The sequence below is a fragment of the Haemaphysalis longicornis genome, unplaced genomic scaffold (assembly GCF_048455015.1).
Source record: "Haemaphysalis longicornis isolate Haplotype H1 unplaced genomic scaffold, Haemaphysalis longicornis Haplotype H1 scaffold_1, whole genome shotgun sequence".
Classification (NCBI taxonomy): domain Eukaryota; kingdom Metazoa; phylum Arthropoda; class Arachnida; order Ixodida; family Ixodidae; genus Haemaphysalis; species Haemaphysalis longicornis.
Genome location: NW_027526203.1, coordinates 439819134 through 439832882, shown reverse-complemented (window position 1 = coordinate 439832882; position 13749 = coordinate 439819134). Strand labels below are relative to the sequence as shown.

Here is a 13749-nt window from a genome sequence, read left to right as displayed (position 1 = left end):
AAGGTTGTCTCCACCCTGTACAGCGGTGTTGGTTTGTTCCCGCGTTTCTTTACGTTCCGTAACCTAGATGGCGCCACCATACCGTGGCAAGCGTTTGGTTTGTTTTTGCCCGCATTTAAACCTGCCTTGTTTTTGTTCTGGGAGAAAATATTCGTTCCCTGAAACAATGCTCGCTCGACAAATGGGGTCACGTAAGACACCGTCGCTTGCTTCAATCGGCCAGTGTCGTCTGAGACAACCCCAAGCCCCGTAGTGCTGTGCAGCTAAACCAAAGCATGCTGTGCGCAGTACGAACAGCAGAACGCATCAGTACTTCTATTTTTACATGTGCTTTCGTAACTTCCACTGTTTGTCCCATCATTCTTATTGCTTTGCAAAGAATGTGCCCTAAATTTAAGCGCAAATCGCTCGTTCGTCTAGTTTGTAAGCTCTACCTAATTTGCGTCTGCTTCTGCCAGCCTCCGCCAATCGCAGAGCTTAGCCCATGTGACATCACAGGTTCTGTTGCGGGAAATGAGCTGGTGGGTCGCATGACCATTCCCGTTTTTCCTAATTATGTAGCTTATTTGAGCGAAGTTTACGTTAAAAGTGGTGTCAGTATGATTCTAACGAGACAATCTTTTGAATGAACCAAACTTGTGTTTTCTCTTCATGGCTCCTTTAAAGGAGTACTGACACTAAATTTCTCGCTTTCAGTTCTTATGCTGTAAAGCAGTGATTCTCAAATGGGGGTCCGCGAGAGCACTTGAGGGGTCCGCGAAGCCTACCTCAAAGCTTTTACTCAAAGCTTTTTCTCGATTTTGCCAGCACTTTCTTGCAATGCAAAAAATGTAGCTTTGTCGCATTACATGTACGTTTAGTTTCTCCACGTAGCACCTATTTTAACAACTGCTTTTTGCACGACAAGCCAGCTATGAGAAGGAAAAAAGCATACACAGAAGAGGCAATATATAGGTGTTAAGAAGAATTTTAGATTCAAGACCAGATTGTTTAACATGGTGCAAATCATCATTAGCGTCAACCATAAAAGGCGGGCATCGAATAAGTGTGTAGGCTGCGTAAGCTGCAAGTAGAAATTGTTTGACGTTATGACACCAAACAACATATGCTCCATCGTGGGCTCCCCCATCACTTTAGCAAGCCCAAAAGGGGTCCCCGGGGCAGTCATGGCTGAGAACCACTGCTGTAAAGAATACCTATTGGCCCAGTAATTACGAAAATCGAACCGAAAGCCGTCAGCGGCCAATACAGAATCAATTATAGCACGTTTGTTGCAACCAGTTTCAAATTCGGTCGCCGCGCGGGAAAACGGCCGTTCGAAGGCCAGCCTGCAAGCGCGCCAGTCTGACGGCAGTCTCACCCGTGACGTCAGGGACGTTCGCCGCATCGTCTGCTACGATTGCACATGGTCCGCACTCGCCCGAGCAGTCGACACGTCGTCTGAATCGTCAGACTCGGATGAGTCGCTGCCACCCGACAGACAGAGCAACTTTATTTTGCCAGGCGATTAGGCCGGCGGTGTCTTCGCCGTCGTCCGTTTCTTAATATCACTGCGGCTCGAACCGGCGCAGACCATGATAGCAACAGCTTGTCGCCACTCTTATAATCATTCTGATCGCGAAAAAGAAGTTCCACATGCGAGAAAGTAGATGTTAGTGTGGTGAAAAATTGTGCTAGGGGTTGTTATCAGCGCTGAATTTTAAAGCGGCGTTCAGATATTTGCCGCGATGGTAAGCCTACGCTGACCGGCAGCAGAGGTTCGGCGCTCCGACCACTCCGACCCAGCACTGCCGGCACCGCGATGTGGCGAGCGGCCGAAAGACGGCGCCACCTGCGCGCTAGAATCAAAACAGGCCACGGCAGATGTCTTAGTCACCGATCACTGAAACGGCAATTATCGCCAAAATAAAGCTCAGTATGCGAAAAAGGGGATGATAGTGGGGTGAAAAGTTGTGTAAGGGATGGTCATTCGCAGTTGTACAGATACCGGCGATCAAATATTCGCCACGATACTAAGCCTGAAGTTCCCAACACCCAAGCTGACGCGAGCAACGCCGAGCCTGCTGGCTTGGGCGACAGTTCTTGCGGCCGCCGCGGTGCACGAACTCAGTCCACGTTTAGCGCCGCATGTCGTCGCGTGGAAAATAATGCGTCGCGTGGAAAATAATGCATCTTGGCGTCGTCGATTTGCTCGGAGAGGCTTCCACGAGCAGTACTTCGCATTCCGCGAGCTTGCCATAGCACAACTAGGGCGAGCTCGACAAAGCGCACCGCTGCGCGTCAACATCCCGCGGTGCTGGCACCGCGCAGTTTTCGGCACCAGTGCAAGGGAACACCATGCGCCGGCCACGAACTGAAGAGCAAAGACGTCGAACACGCAACGTGCACAAAGTTTACAAGCATTGCTCACACAGCTACACCTGTACGTCTCCTGCCCAAACGAATACCACCGACAACAGCAGCGCAGGATATCGTTTCCGGTTACGAAAACGACTATATGACGTCACCCTGAACAGGCCTGCCACGCCGGCCGATTTTTCGTCACGCCGAAAGCGATTTCGCTAGTGCTGCCGAATTGTGGAAGCTCGCGGCCGGGACAATCAAAATCAATTTTAGATGTGATTCCGGCCTCGGATCGCTGCAAAAATTTCTGTGAGGCATCTGCACAAAATAATGAAGCCAATTATATCATTTTTTAGGTGTCAAAATTTGGTGTCAGTACTCCTTTAAGTATAGTTACTTTTTGGGCTGATAACGTCGCGACAAGGCGCCTTTTCAGCATAAGCTTTGTTCTTTCTTCAACCTTTTGTTTCAGCATAAATTGGAAGACAAAAGTTGCACTTGAGTTAGTTTTGTGAATACGTTCGCCCGAAGCCTTCTCAGGCGGTTTCTCGGAAGGCCAGTTGCACCTTTGCACCCTCGTCTTGGGTGTGACATTGTGGGTCCATGTTTCTCGATATAGGTTGTATTCACCGGTGGGGCATGCATGCGGGCAACCATGCGCGTGCGCTGCCAAGCATTTGCCCGAGCACCTGTGTTGCAGAGGTGGTGCTGCACTGGTTGCGTTTGGCTCCATGAGATGGCAGTACTTGTCTGTGCTGTTGCCCGAAAAAGCACAGCACATGTACAATGTACTAGAAGGGAGAGGTGTGTCGTTTGGGGCCGATTGGTGGTGTCCCTTTTGCGATGAAAATTTCTACAGAGGAACTCCTGTTGTAAGTAGCGCCCCTGGTGGTCGCTGCTTACCAGTTAGTTTCAGAAGTTTTGTTTAATAAATTAATCCTCATTTATTACCTTAGTCTTATTTTATCATTTTGTGGCATAAAGTTTTACAAAATTCTTTAAAAACTGTTTGAGTTTGATATTTTTATAGCATAAAGTTTTTCAAAATTCTTTAAAAAACTGTTGGAGTTTGCATACCTGCCAGGTTTCCCGTATTTTCCGGGAGACTCCCAAATTTTCACGGTTTTGTACGATTGTACGACCGAAACAAAAATCTCCCGAAAACGCACCCGTCTTTGGCCAAATCTTTTTTTCAGTCTGGCCACAATGCGCCGGAGGTATACCTGAACCCGACACCAATCGGCATCTTATCAGTGAAGTGCTTAAAAAGCGTAGTCAACCATGCACAGACGGTGAACCTGTTCGTCCCATTGTTAGTTTACTGTTGATAGAAGCGCAGTGCTACCGCCGCTTTCATTTACGCACGAGCACGGCCGTTCTGGACGGCAGTTCTGTAGATTTAGCAATTCTCCAGTGGTGTAGCTTGTTGTTAGTTTAGACGAAAGAACAAAACAGTTCAGTTCCTGCTGTTCTGTATTGCGCTTGCGGTACTATTTCCAGGACTTTCTGAAAGGGGCGGCGGTAGCCACGTCGAACACGTAAGTGGTGTAGCTTGTTGGTAGTTTGGACAAAGAAACAGTTCATTTCCTGCTATGTTGTAAGTAAATAAAAAAAGTCTAAGGTTACCCATTCTGTTGTTGCTACAAGCCCCCCGTCAGATCTCCCTAATGCCACCCCGGCAAACCTGGCAGGTATGAGCTTGATTTAAGAACTTTTAGGCAGCACTGGCTGCAACAGGAGTTCTCCAGGGAACACCTGCTCCCCATGAGATTTTTTCATCGCAAAAGGGATGTGCGCTCTCCATTGGTTCTTCCCCCGCACAACACACCTGTATCTTCTCGTACACTGTAGCACATGACTACAGTGAGTTGTTCTGTGTTCCAAACTGCGCACCACCGAACGCGAAGTAATACCTCGATGCCAAATACTGTTATGTGCAGCACTATACGATCTACTTGTTGCCAGACACGATTGAAATTGTTGCACAACTAGGTAGAACGGTAAAAAAACTTGAGCGTATGCGCACAACTGCGTGGCAGTATCGTGACGGACTGAGTCGCATGCGTATGCAAGTGAAAGCCGATTGCCACTAAAGGTCTGTCACCTGTTCAAGGACAACAGAAATATTGCCGAAGATTGGGCCGCGCGGAAGCCAAACAAGTGATTTGTTGAAAGGTTGCGTGCAATTTGCCAGCGCTTGTGCCGGCTGGGTAGTGCTAGCATGGCTTGGCTCGGGAGGCGGCCTCGCGTGCACTAGCTGCTACGCTACCATATTGTCTAAACAGCGTATGCATGCACATTTCTTCAAAACCGTTATTTAGTTTTTGTACTCAACTACGCATTAGACGGAACTTGTTGCGACATCCGTGGTCACAGGCAACTGCAGTGTCGGCCTCTTGTGCGCTGTGTCACTTTTGTTCGCAGCTGCGGTTTCGTTCTCCGGGGATGCGAAGTGCTCGACGGCAAGTAGAGCACCACCACATAATGTGAGTGCGATTAATAATATATCTGTAGACGCCACCGCCGAGAATCGGGTTGAAACGCGGCAGATAATGCACGCTGGTGTTTTCTTTCTTTCTTTTTCTTTCTTTTTTTTTTCTTTTTTCTGCGAGGTGAGGGCACAAAGTGCATGTGCAGGTATAGCAGGCATGGTCATGGCGGTTTTCAAGGTTGCCAAGCGAAGAAATCACCCGCTAAACTTTTCAGTGACTACCATCTATAGGCCTAATAATTTCGGGTTATTTGGACTGACGCGTTTTCTACCTCACTTCAAAGTGCACCGCTGAAGTCTCTTCTTTTGATGGACGGGAGAGACCCGGCAAGAGAGAACAGGGAGGGAAGGGGGTGGGGGGGTTCAGTGCAGATCAGCACCCCTTTATCGCCGTCACCCTGTGCGACCGCCCTGGTTGCCCGCCTCTAAGACCGGCACTGACTGACTGCTAGGCTAAAATGCAACTAGTGTAGTTAGTTAATCGTGTGTTTTTGTCACAACTAAAAGCCTGGTAAAGCTTCAGTGTGGGTTGTCTTTGCACTTGCCGGCGATGTGGTTGTGTTTTCGGTGTTGTTCTGTCGCTTGCCTGACCAAGCCAGCGGCGTTCCGGGGGAACAACTCTTCGTCCAGTGATCAACCCGGTGAAGCTCCAGCATAGTGTCGTTCGGCCCAGGCCTGCAGTTGAGCGTCTGTCAAGCACATCTCTTCAAACCCATCCCTCCGGGCAATGGTTGCTTCTGTCCATCAGCAGGTTTTAAAAAATGCTGTCTGGCTGAAAACATACAAACTATGCAAAAAAACAAAAGTGTAATTATCCAGCAATCCAACTGATGGTCGTTACACCAGGGCTGGATAGCATCGCAGTAGTGGACTCTCTGAAATAATTGAATTTTGTTCACACCAGATTAAAGAATAGTGGGTACAACGTGGTAATAATGGGAGTTGTGGCAAAACTATTTTTGTTTTTTTATGGACCAAGTCTAATCAAATTAGGAGCATTTATGTAGTTAGTTATCCTAATAACAAATCTGAAATTAGCTTAAAAATATCTTCTATTCTTTGAGTTACAAGGCTAATTACCTTCAGAAAGTTGCCGCAAGATTAATTACTTAATTAGGCAAGAACTCCGGAAGATTTTGTCACTGTGATCAGGAAGGTCTATTTTGTGCATGTAAGCTATATTAGATTATCACTTTATTTCCTGTAGGTATCTGAGGTGAAGGTAGGTGAAACTTTTCTTCTTCTTTTATACCTAAAGGATATAAAACAATAACCTATACATACTTCCTTGTACACAAGACCTTCCTGATCAAGAGAGGGGGAGAAAGAGGAGAGAGAGAGGGAGACAGAGAGGCAGATAGAGGAAGACAGACAGAGAGAGAGAGAGAGAGAACACCTTTGTTGAGTAAGAAATAGTGGGAGTTCAGAAGTGGGGGTGAACAGACAGTAGAGAGCTCAAGGGTGAGTTCTTGCCTAATTCGGTAATTAGGTTTAATGCAACTTTTACGTAGTTACTCGTGTTACTCAAAAGTATAGAAGATATACTGAAACCGATTTCAGTTTTGTTGTTAAAAGGGTTAGTTACATAAATACTCATAATTTGATTAGATTTGGTCTGTAAATAAGTTGTTTTACTTGTCATGTCCCCCCCTAATGTGTTTGTTACAGGCCGCCGTACGAGTCCACCGCAGAAGCTGCGACCTACTTTGCTCCACCAGTTACTGAAGGATGGGAAGATCTGAGGTGCGTACTTGTACATTTTAGTTGCAAAAATACGTCTCTGCAGATGTCAGAATGATGTTTACAGCATGTTAATGTACTGCAGCACACAAGGGCCCAGCTTTACTGTTGCGGCACAACCAGTAACTGCTGTTCACGTCTGGTCTACGCAATGGTGGGCATGCATACTTGTTTGTTCTGTGCATGCCAGGTTCAAGAATTTTGGGTGCAGTGTGGTAATGTGTTTCAGGACCACTGTTCAGACCACCACACAAATGACAACCTACTTTGCCCCACCGGCGGGACAGGAATGGCAGGCTGTTGGGTGTGTCTGCATACCATTTCATCCTAAAAATGCACCACTTTATTTTCTCCAGGTGCCAGAATTGTGGTTACAGAATGTCAATCTGTTGCAGCATTCAAGGTCCCGGTGCTGCTGCTGCGCCTCTCCCAACCACGGACATGCAAGGCTGGCCTGCTCAGAGGTGCGCATGCGTGTTTTGCTTCACCCTAGGCCAGCTGTATGATGCAAGAATTGTGGGTACAGCCTGTGAATACATTTCAGTGCGGTCGAGTGGTCCCCAGCCACTCCACTTGTGTGGACCCCGCAGACTCCTGTGCTCGCCTGGAGCAGTCACGCTGTGCCATCCTCAATGCCGAATCCTCCACAAGCCATGCCTGTGGCTCCACTGTGGGTATACTTGCCTTAGCCTTGAAAGTTTGTGTCGTATTGGGCATGGAAATTGCAACTGAATGAGACCTACTGGTATAAACGCAAGAGCATTACCTGGGTCATTGTGTGCAAAATCCCAAAGGCCAAAAAATGCACAAACATTCTTTTTATCGGCCTCGGGAATAAAACACAGAGGAAGAGTGTGCGCCTCTAAGCAGTGCCTGGGCATGCACAGAGCCTCGTGAAAAAGTGGAGGCCAGAGCTGCTGTTCCACTGTGCCAGTTCTTCACTGCAGTGCACAAGAAGGTGCAAAAGTGACGTGCTGCAGTGAAACATTCATTCACCACCATGCTGCAACACTCAGCAACAAGTAATGCTCTTGCATATACACATTAAAACTCCCATCTGTTGGCAATTTTATTAAGGGACCTCAAGGATCAAATAACTGTTTGTGCTAAGAGAGATTTTTTTATACCTTTTTCAGTGTCAGCTTCAGCCCAAAGGATGCTTTGTTTGTTTAGGCATAAATTGTCAATATAGTTAACAGCAAAAATTGCCCTCGTTTTGCTCCCACGTTTTTTTTTATGCCACCAAGACACTGATGTCACTGCTGCTTTCACCATGCCATAGCTCTCTAGAAACCAATTCGTGGGTTTCTGCATAAGTTCCTGCATGGTGTTCCTGCAGGGTGTTCCTGCGTCTGCGTATTTTGTAAATCGCGCAGGGCAAGAAGGCAGTTCAAGTCTCCTGTCCTTCACTATGCGCATTGTGCCTCTGGCATTCCTTCCGACACTTTGGCAGACTGAATGGCACTGCTTTCCTCCTGCGAATCTTGTCAGTTACCCGTCGTGGTGGCTCAGTGGATAAGGCGTTGTGCTGCTGAGCACGAGGTCGCGGGTTCGATTCCCGGCCGCGGCGGCCGCTTTTCTGATGGAGGCGAAAAGCAAAAACGCCCGTGTGTACGAGATTTCGGTGCACGTTAAAGATCCCCAGGTGGTCAAAATTAATCCGGAGCCCTCCACTACGGCGCGCCTCATCGCCTGCGTTGCGTCGGCGCGTTAAACCCCTACAATCAATCAATCAGTCGAATCTTGTCAGTGCGTGCAGACATGTCAGCACGCCCGGACTATAGCCTCATCCTGTAATTGTGGCTATGCCTCTACCTGGTGCTCCAGTGCTTCTGCCTGGATCAGAGGCCTTCCTTCATCTATCAACCTGCCCGAGGCCTTTCCATATGACCTGTACTTGATGGCCAACTAGCATAGCCAGGAGAGGTGTGCTGCCTCGTTTATGATCAGGCCACCCGACTCACTTGCTTTTACTGCTATCAGGTTGCTTCGAGGCTCAATGACCAGTTTGAAAAGTGCCAGGTCGACGCACTGGTCTACCTCATGGGACCCCAGGCCGAGGACGCATTTAATGCTAGCTTTTGCGCAGTGCCTAATTACGAGTTTCGAGGATGCCAGCTAGAAGGCGAGTTTGTTGATTCCACGACAGCCCTTCATGCACTAGCAGAGACTTTTAACCATGGAGAGCCCTGCAAGGGGTTAGTCTACGACAGGCTAGTCAAAGGCCTGATTAACCAAAAACCATTGCAAATTCTGCAACTGGACTTCAGTGTAGACTTAATGAAGGATGACCGAGGCTGTCCAGCACCAGCTGGGAGAACTTTTTTTGAGCATGCTAGGAGAAGCTGGTAAACTTGATACCCTCAAATACCACAGAATGAACTTTGTAGGCACTGCGGCAACATTGTCACTGAGTGCCCCTTTGAGGAGAATGTGGTTTGACCCTGTGGCTGGTGCACCTGCAGAGAGTGCTACACCTGGCCTGCTGAAGAATGTATCTGCCAGGAGGTGGGGGCTATTTGTTAACCTGTTTGTTGGTCAGCACATTTAATGGAGCATTGAGCTAGAACTAGGTTTCTTGTAGTACAGGGCAGGAAGAGGACAGAAGAGCTCTCCTGCCTTCCACCGCGCAAGTGGCACTTGTGTGGTGTTCCCTCCAAATTCTTGTGAATACTATGGACCAACTAGCTCAGCCGTAAGTTTTATTAAACCGCCAATCGTTTTGGGCATAATTTTTTTTGCTGGGCATCAAAAGAAACTGCTATTGGCATCACATTCATGTTCAAACAGGCTGTCATTGGTTTGTTTGAAAAGTTGCATGTTTGAGTGGCTATCTAAAATACCTATTAGGCCACATTTTGCACAAAAATTATTGGCAGCACGGCTCAAGTGGAAATGGCATGCAAGCACACTTGGCATGGTGAAATCAGTCGTTTGAGGAAGGTGCAGTGATCCCTGCAGTGGCGCCAACTACTGTGTAGCCAAGTGGCAGGCAGTGAGCACACATGTTCAAATGGTAGAAGATACGCTTCGGCATCACAGCTGTCCTGGTGCACTGCTAAAGCGGTGTTGAAGTGCAGTCGAAAATGAGACCAAGTGAATGACGTGTAAAAGTGCAAGCGCACGGCTTGTGTCATGTGCACGGGGGCCAACAGCCAGGCAGCAGCCCTGCAGCTGTCAGTGTTGTGCCGTTGCAACTCAATATGCACTGCTGAAGTTCTCCCTTGGGATTAAAACAAAAGGCACACCTTTCTTCTTCTTCTTCTTTTTTTTTTTTTTTTTTTTTTTTTTTACTTGTGTCAGCCTGCACAGTGGCTGTTATGGGCATGAGGTATGTGACAGTTAGTTTGGGCAACTAAATGGTAGTGTTATAAGTGCATGCATGTTAGAATTGATCATTTTATAGATGGGCACGTTGTGGAGGGGAAAAACCAACAGCCATTTATATCACTGACTCTACTTCCATATCGCTAAATTTCGGTCAATTTGCAAGGCCAGTTTTATGCATTTCTTCCCTTCTCCTTGCCTGTGTGGTGACACAGAAAATTGGCTTCATAGGAGATCTTGCAACTTCTGGTGGCTCTCTTGTTAGTTGCCAGGGCTTCAAGCCAGCATTCGTGCCTCTCAAATCTCGCGTGCTTATCTCAGTTCAACTTTCCAGCACTTGCTGAAAAATTCAGGTCTTGCATTCTGGATTTGGCAGTGTGGAGCTTCCCATCTGATCCTTCTCCTTTGTTCCTAAAAGCAATGGTGCTGAAGAGGAAGCTTCCCAAGTGTTGGAAGTTTGTTTCTTACTGTAAGCTGTTCGACAAAATAAGTTGTCAAGTGCCCTTCGTTGCTAAACATGTCCAGCAGCTGTGGAGGGCTTTTGACGGGTGTTTTTGTTCGGAGAAAATGGTTGACAGACAACGCTGTCCTTTTCAAAACTTTCAAAACTTGTGGAATCTGATTTGCAAAGTTTATCCATGGGCTGCTGTGCCGGCCCACTGCCAGTAGAGTTTTTGTCTATTTGTTGTATGGTGCACAATCCCCCTAGAGAAAATGGTAGCTGGTATCAGCTACCGTTTACTCTAAGCCCAGGCCACTTGTAAGTTTGCAACTCTGTTTTCTGACCATTTCAGCACGTGCTTGATTAGCCTGCATTGTTAGCTCTAGCAGCATCGGCTGCTAAGTGCACAGCTAATTCGCTACTTGCTGGTACCCCTTTCCAGCGCTGCTGTGCCCTTGTAAGCATTTATAGGCTCCGTGCGCTGGTGTTTCGAGAGCGACCGCAGCGCCGCCGAACAGCGGCGCCGTGAAAAATCGGATGTTGGTCAGCCCGAAGGAGCGGCTGTGCGTGGCAGAGATGCCGCATTCGTTGCGAAGAAGTCGAATTAGTACTGCGTATTTTTGTGTACTGCTGGGCCTACGGCTACCGCAACATTTTTAAAAAGGTCGCAAGCAGGCTGCTGAAAAAATAGTTTTATCTCGGTTCTCTTGAAATGAAGCGGAAAGGCGACAGCTATGAATCCGCAGAGTGCGACGTGCAATGTAAACAACGCCGATCGACTTCTGGTCATAAATGTTCTTTTTTGCTGTTTTGTGTGAATGTGGTTTATACTCGGGGATCTTGTTTCTGTGCACCCCCGCTATCATCTTCGGAAGGGGGGGGGGGACCTGCGACGGTGCTTGGCGAAACTTGTGTAGGCAAAACGAACTTCGTCGGGAACAAAAACAGTGCGCTAGCATACACCCCAGCAATGTTCCCTGAATACTACGGAATATGACGCAAAGTAACGGTTGACCCGAAACTGCAGTGATCCCACAGGCAACCACCGCAGCTAAACGAATGGGCCATTAATATGCGCGTCAGTCATGTTGAAGCCGTGACGGTGTCTGTCGTTCTTTTTTTTTTTTTTTTTTTTTTGTCGCTGAGCTTATGCCTCTCCCCCGGCATTTTAGTTTTGTGTGTTGCTTATGCTTTAACAATCTGTATGGTTTATTCCGCTGCTTACCCCTTACTACATGTATGCGTTGAGCTTCTGCCCGTGTAGCCTCGGCGGCTGCTTTGACGCCGATAGTGTGGCCAACTCTGTGCGTCTAACATTTCGTTGACTCAAACAGAGGGTGCTAAATTGGGCAGTAGCTGCCCGGTGTTCACAGTTATGAGTTGACGAACATAGCAACTGCATCAGCATGTTTACACGAGCCGCGGCACTCGGCCTTGCGCCTGCAGCTTGCCCTGCCTACCTCGCTTAGATTCACTGAACTCTTGATAGAGTGCAGTGATGCGTGAGCCGCGTGTTCTCGACAGAACTCACAACAGTTCACTGTACCCTCATTTAACTAAAAGTTGTAGCCAGAGGCCATGCCCATCGAACGGCTCCGTTGCGCTCGCTAGCTCCTCCCGGACGCAGTCAGCATCGCTTGTGGCGTGTTGTTGGCGACCAGATTTTGCGGTTTTCTTATAAAAGAACGTGCAAATATTTTCCGTTTCTCTAAAACCGTTTAAACGATTGCACTGGTTTGAGCAATCTCTCATTGCAGCGTAGCACGGCCATTGCGGCGCAGCGCGCAAGCGATGTCAACAACATCCGATAAATGCCTCCACTGGCCGTAGGTGGCGCTGGTTGTTCAGGCGCTGGTGTCGCCACCATACCAGCGCACGGAGCCTATGCATGAAAGCTGCACATTTATTTAGATGCATTTAAATGTTTCGTCTGCATCCCAGCAGTAGCTGTCTTTGCTAGTTAGGTAGTGCTGATGAGTTCTCCTCGCGCTAGAACGTTTCACCTCCATGGAGAAAAACGCGCACTAGAAGAACACACTGGGACACTCGTTCTCCAACGCCTCGCACTATAACGCATGCTGCAGCGTGCAACACAAAGACAGCTTACGGCCAGTCTGTCTCTCACTCATTTAATTGCTTAAATCCGGTTCGACGCAAGGGAGGGCGCCACCGCCTCAGCAAGTGCGCAATCGCTGCTCCCACCGGCGCTTCTCCAGCGCCCAATCAGCGCGCGCCATGTAGCAAGAGAGAGACTTACAATCTTTGAATGCACTTATACACTGCATGCTTCGCCCCTCCGCAGGTTTAACGTTAGTGGAGATGGCCTAGGATTTTGTTTTTGTTTTTAAGTTCCGAAGGTAAAGGCTTCAGTGCCTTATTGTGTGAAAAACCAGCATCGTTGTTGTCTGGTACAGGTAATAACCACTGTAAAGAGTAAATAAAGGCATTTAAGTTTAAGCATAATCCAACTCTAATTGTTCACGTTGTTGCCACAAAAGAAATAAAATGTTGCTTGCAAGAACAGTGTGCATGTAAAGCTTGCCTAGGTTGCTTTATACAGGGGCAAGACTGCCAGAGAACTGCTCTCAATGATGCCTTAGCAAGCAATTTGTGAATCCTTAGATGAAACCGTTTAAAACCGCAAGACTGAAATTTAACCTGAAAAGACGCACACCAAGTTAAACACGCAATGTAATCGCTTTCTCGAAGCTATGGCCTGCCAGTACGTGCCAGTACATGCTGGGGGTGTCTACTCGCTGTGAGTGCCACTTAAACTCTCGCGGCGAGTGATCACTCACGAGTGTGAGTGGTCGGTTGCTCAATAGTGTGACCGCCACACACAAACTCGGGAGTGGTGAGCGCGTGCGTTTATGAGCGAGCCTACCGACAGGTACAGAAGTAAACACATGGTAATTAAAATGCACGTACCTTTCAGCAACAGATAAAATTTTCACTTTATAAAGAGGACTGCCTAACCAGGTTTTCATTAACTCTTTCGTTACCGCGGGAAATTGACCAATTTTGAGGGGTCTAACAAAACATTTTTTCTGTGCTATACATATTGGTTAAGCACACATCGCAAAGACTGAACTCTTTGCAGATTATTCAGATTATTCCACGCGCTTTCCAACGACACCAGTTTTAATAATGTTTTCCCAAATAATGATTGCGAAAAAAATGATCGAATACGAAATTTTTGTCCACGCGTCGAAGAAAATAAAAAAAAAACTAAGTTGTGTATAATGAACCACCAATATTAGAAAAAAATTGGAATATACATTTTGTAGGTAAACATTTCAAAAACCCGTCCTAGAAAAAAAATTGAGTTGCGCAGTACAATTTGTCAGATATAAAAGAAAATGTTAGCCCGCGTGGTGCCTGTGCTATGTGGTGAAGCCCAACCATT

General features: G+C 47.4%; 1 protein-coding gene across 3 annotated transcripts in view; it reads left to right on the top strand.

Annotated features, from left to right (window-relative positions):
* LOC144155827 (uncharacterized) overlaps positions 1–13749 on the top strand; it is a 126361-nt gene that overhangs the window by 101760 nt on the left and 10852 nt on the right. For 2 of the 3 annotated variants that reach the window (XM_077687499.1, XM_077687498.1), the window contains 5 exons: positions 6503–6577; positions 6660–6728; positions 6804–6878; positions 6970–7038; positions 7119–7244. In XM_077687499.1, coding sequence (XP_077543625.1) covers positions 6503–6577; positions 6660–6728; positions 6804–6878; positions 6970–7038; positions 7119–7244 — 414 coding nt within the window. Of the gene's footprint in view, positions 1–4767; positions 4830–6502; positions 6578–6659; positions 6729–6803; positions 6879–6969; positions 7039–7118; positions 7245–13749 lie in introns of those variants that run through there. The other variant, XR_013319650.1, reaches the window with a different exon arrangement.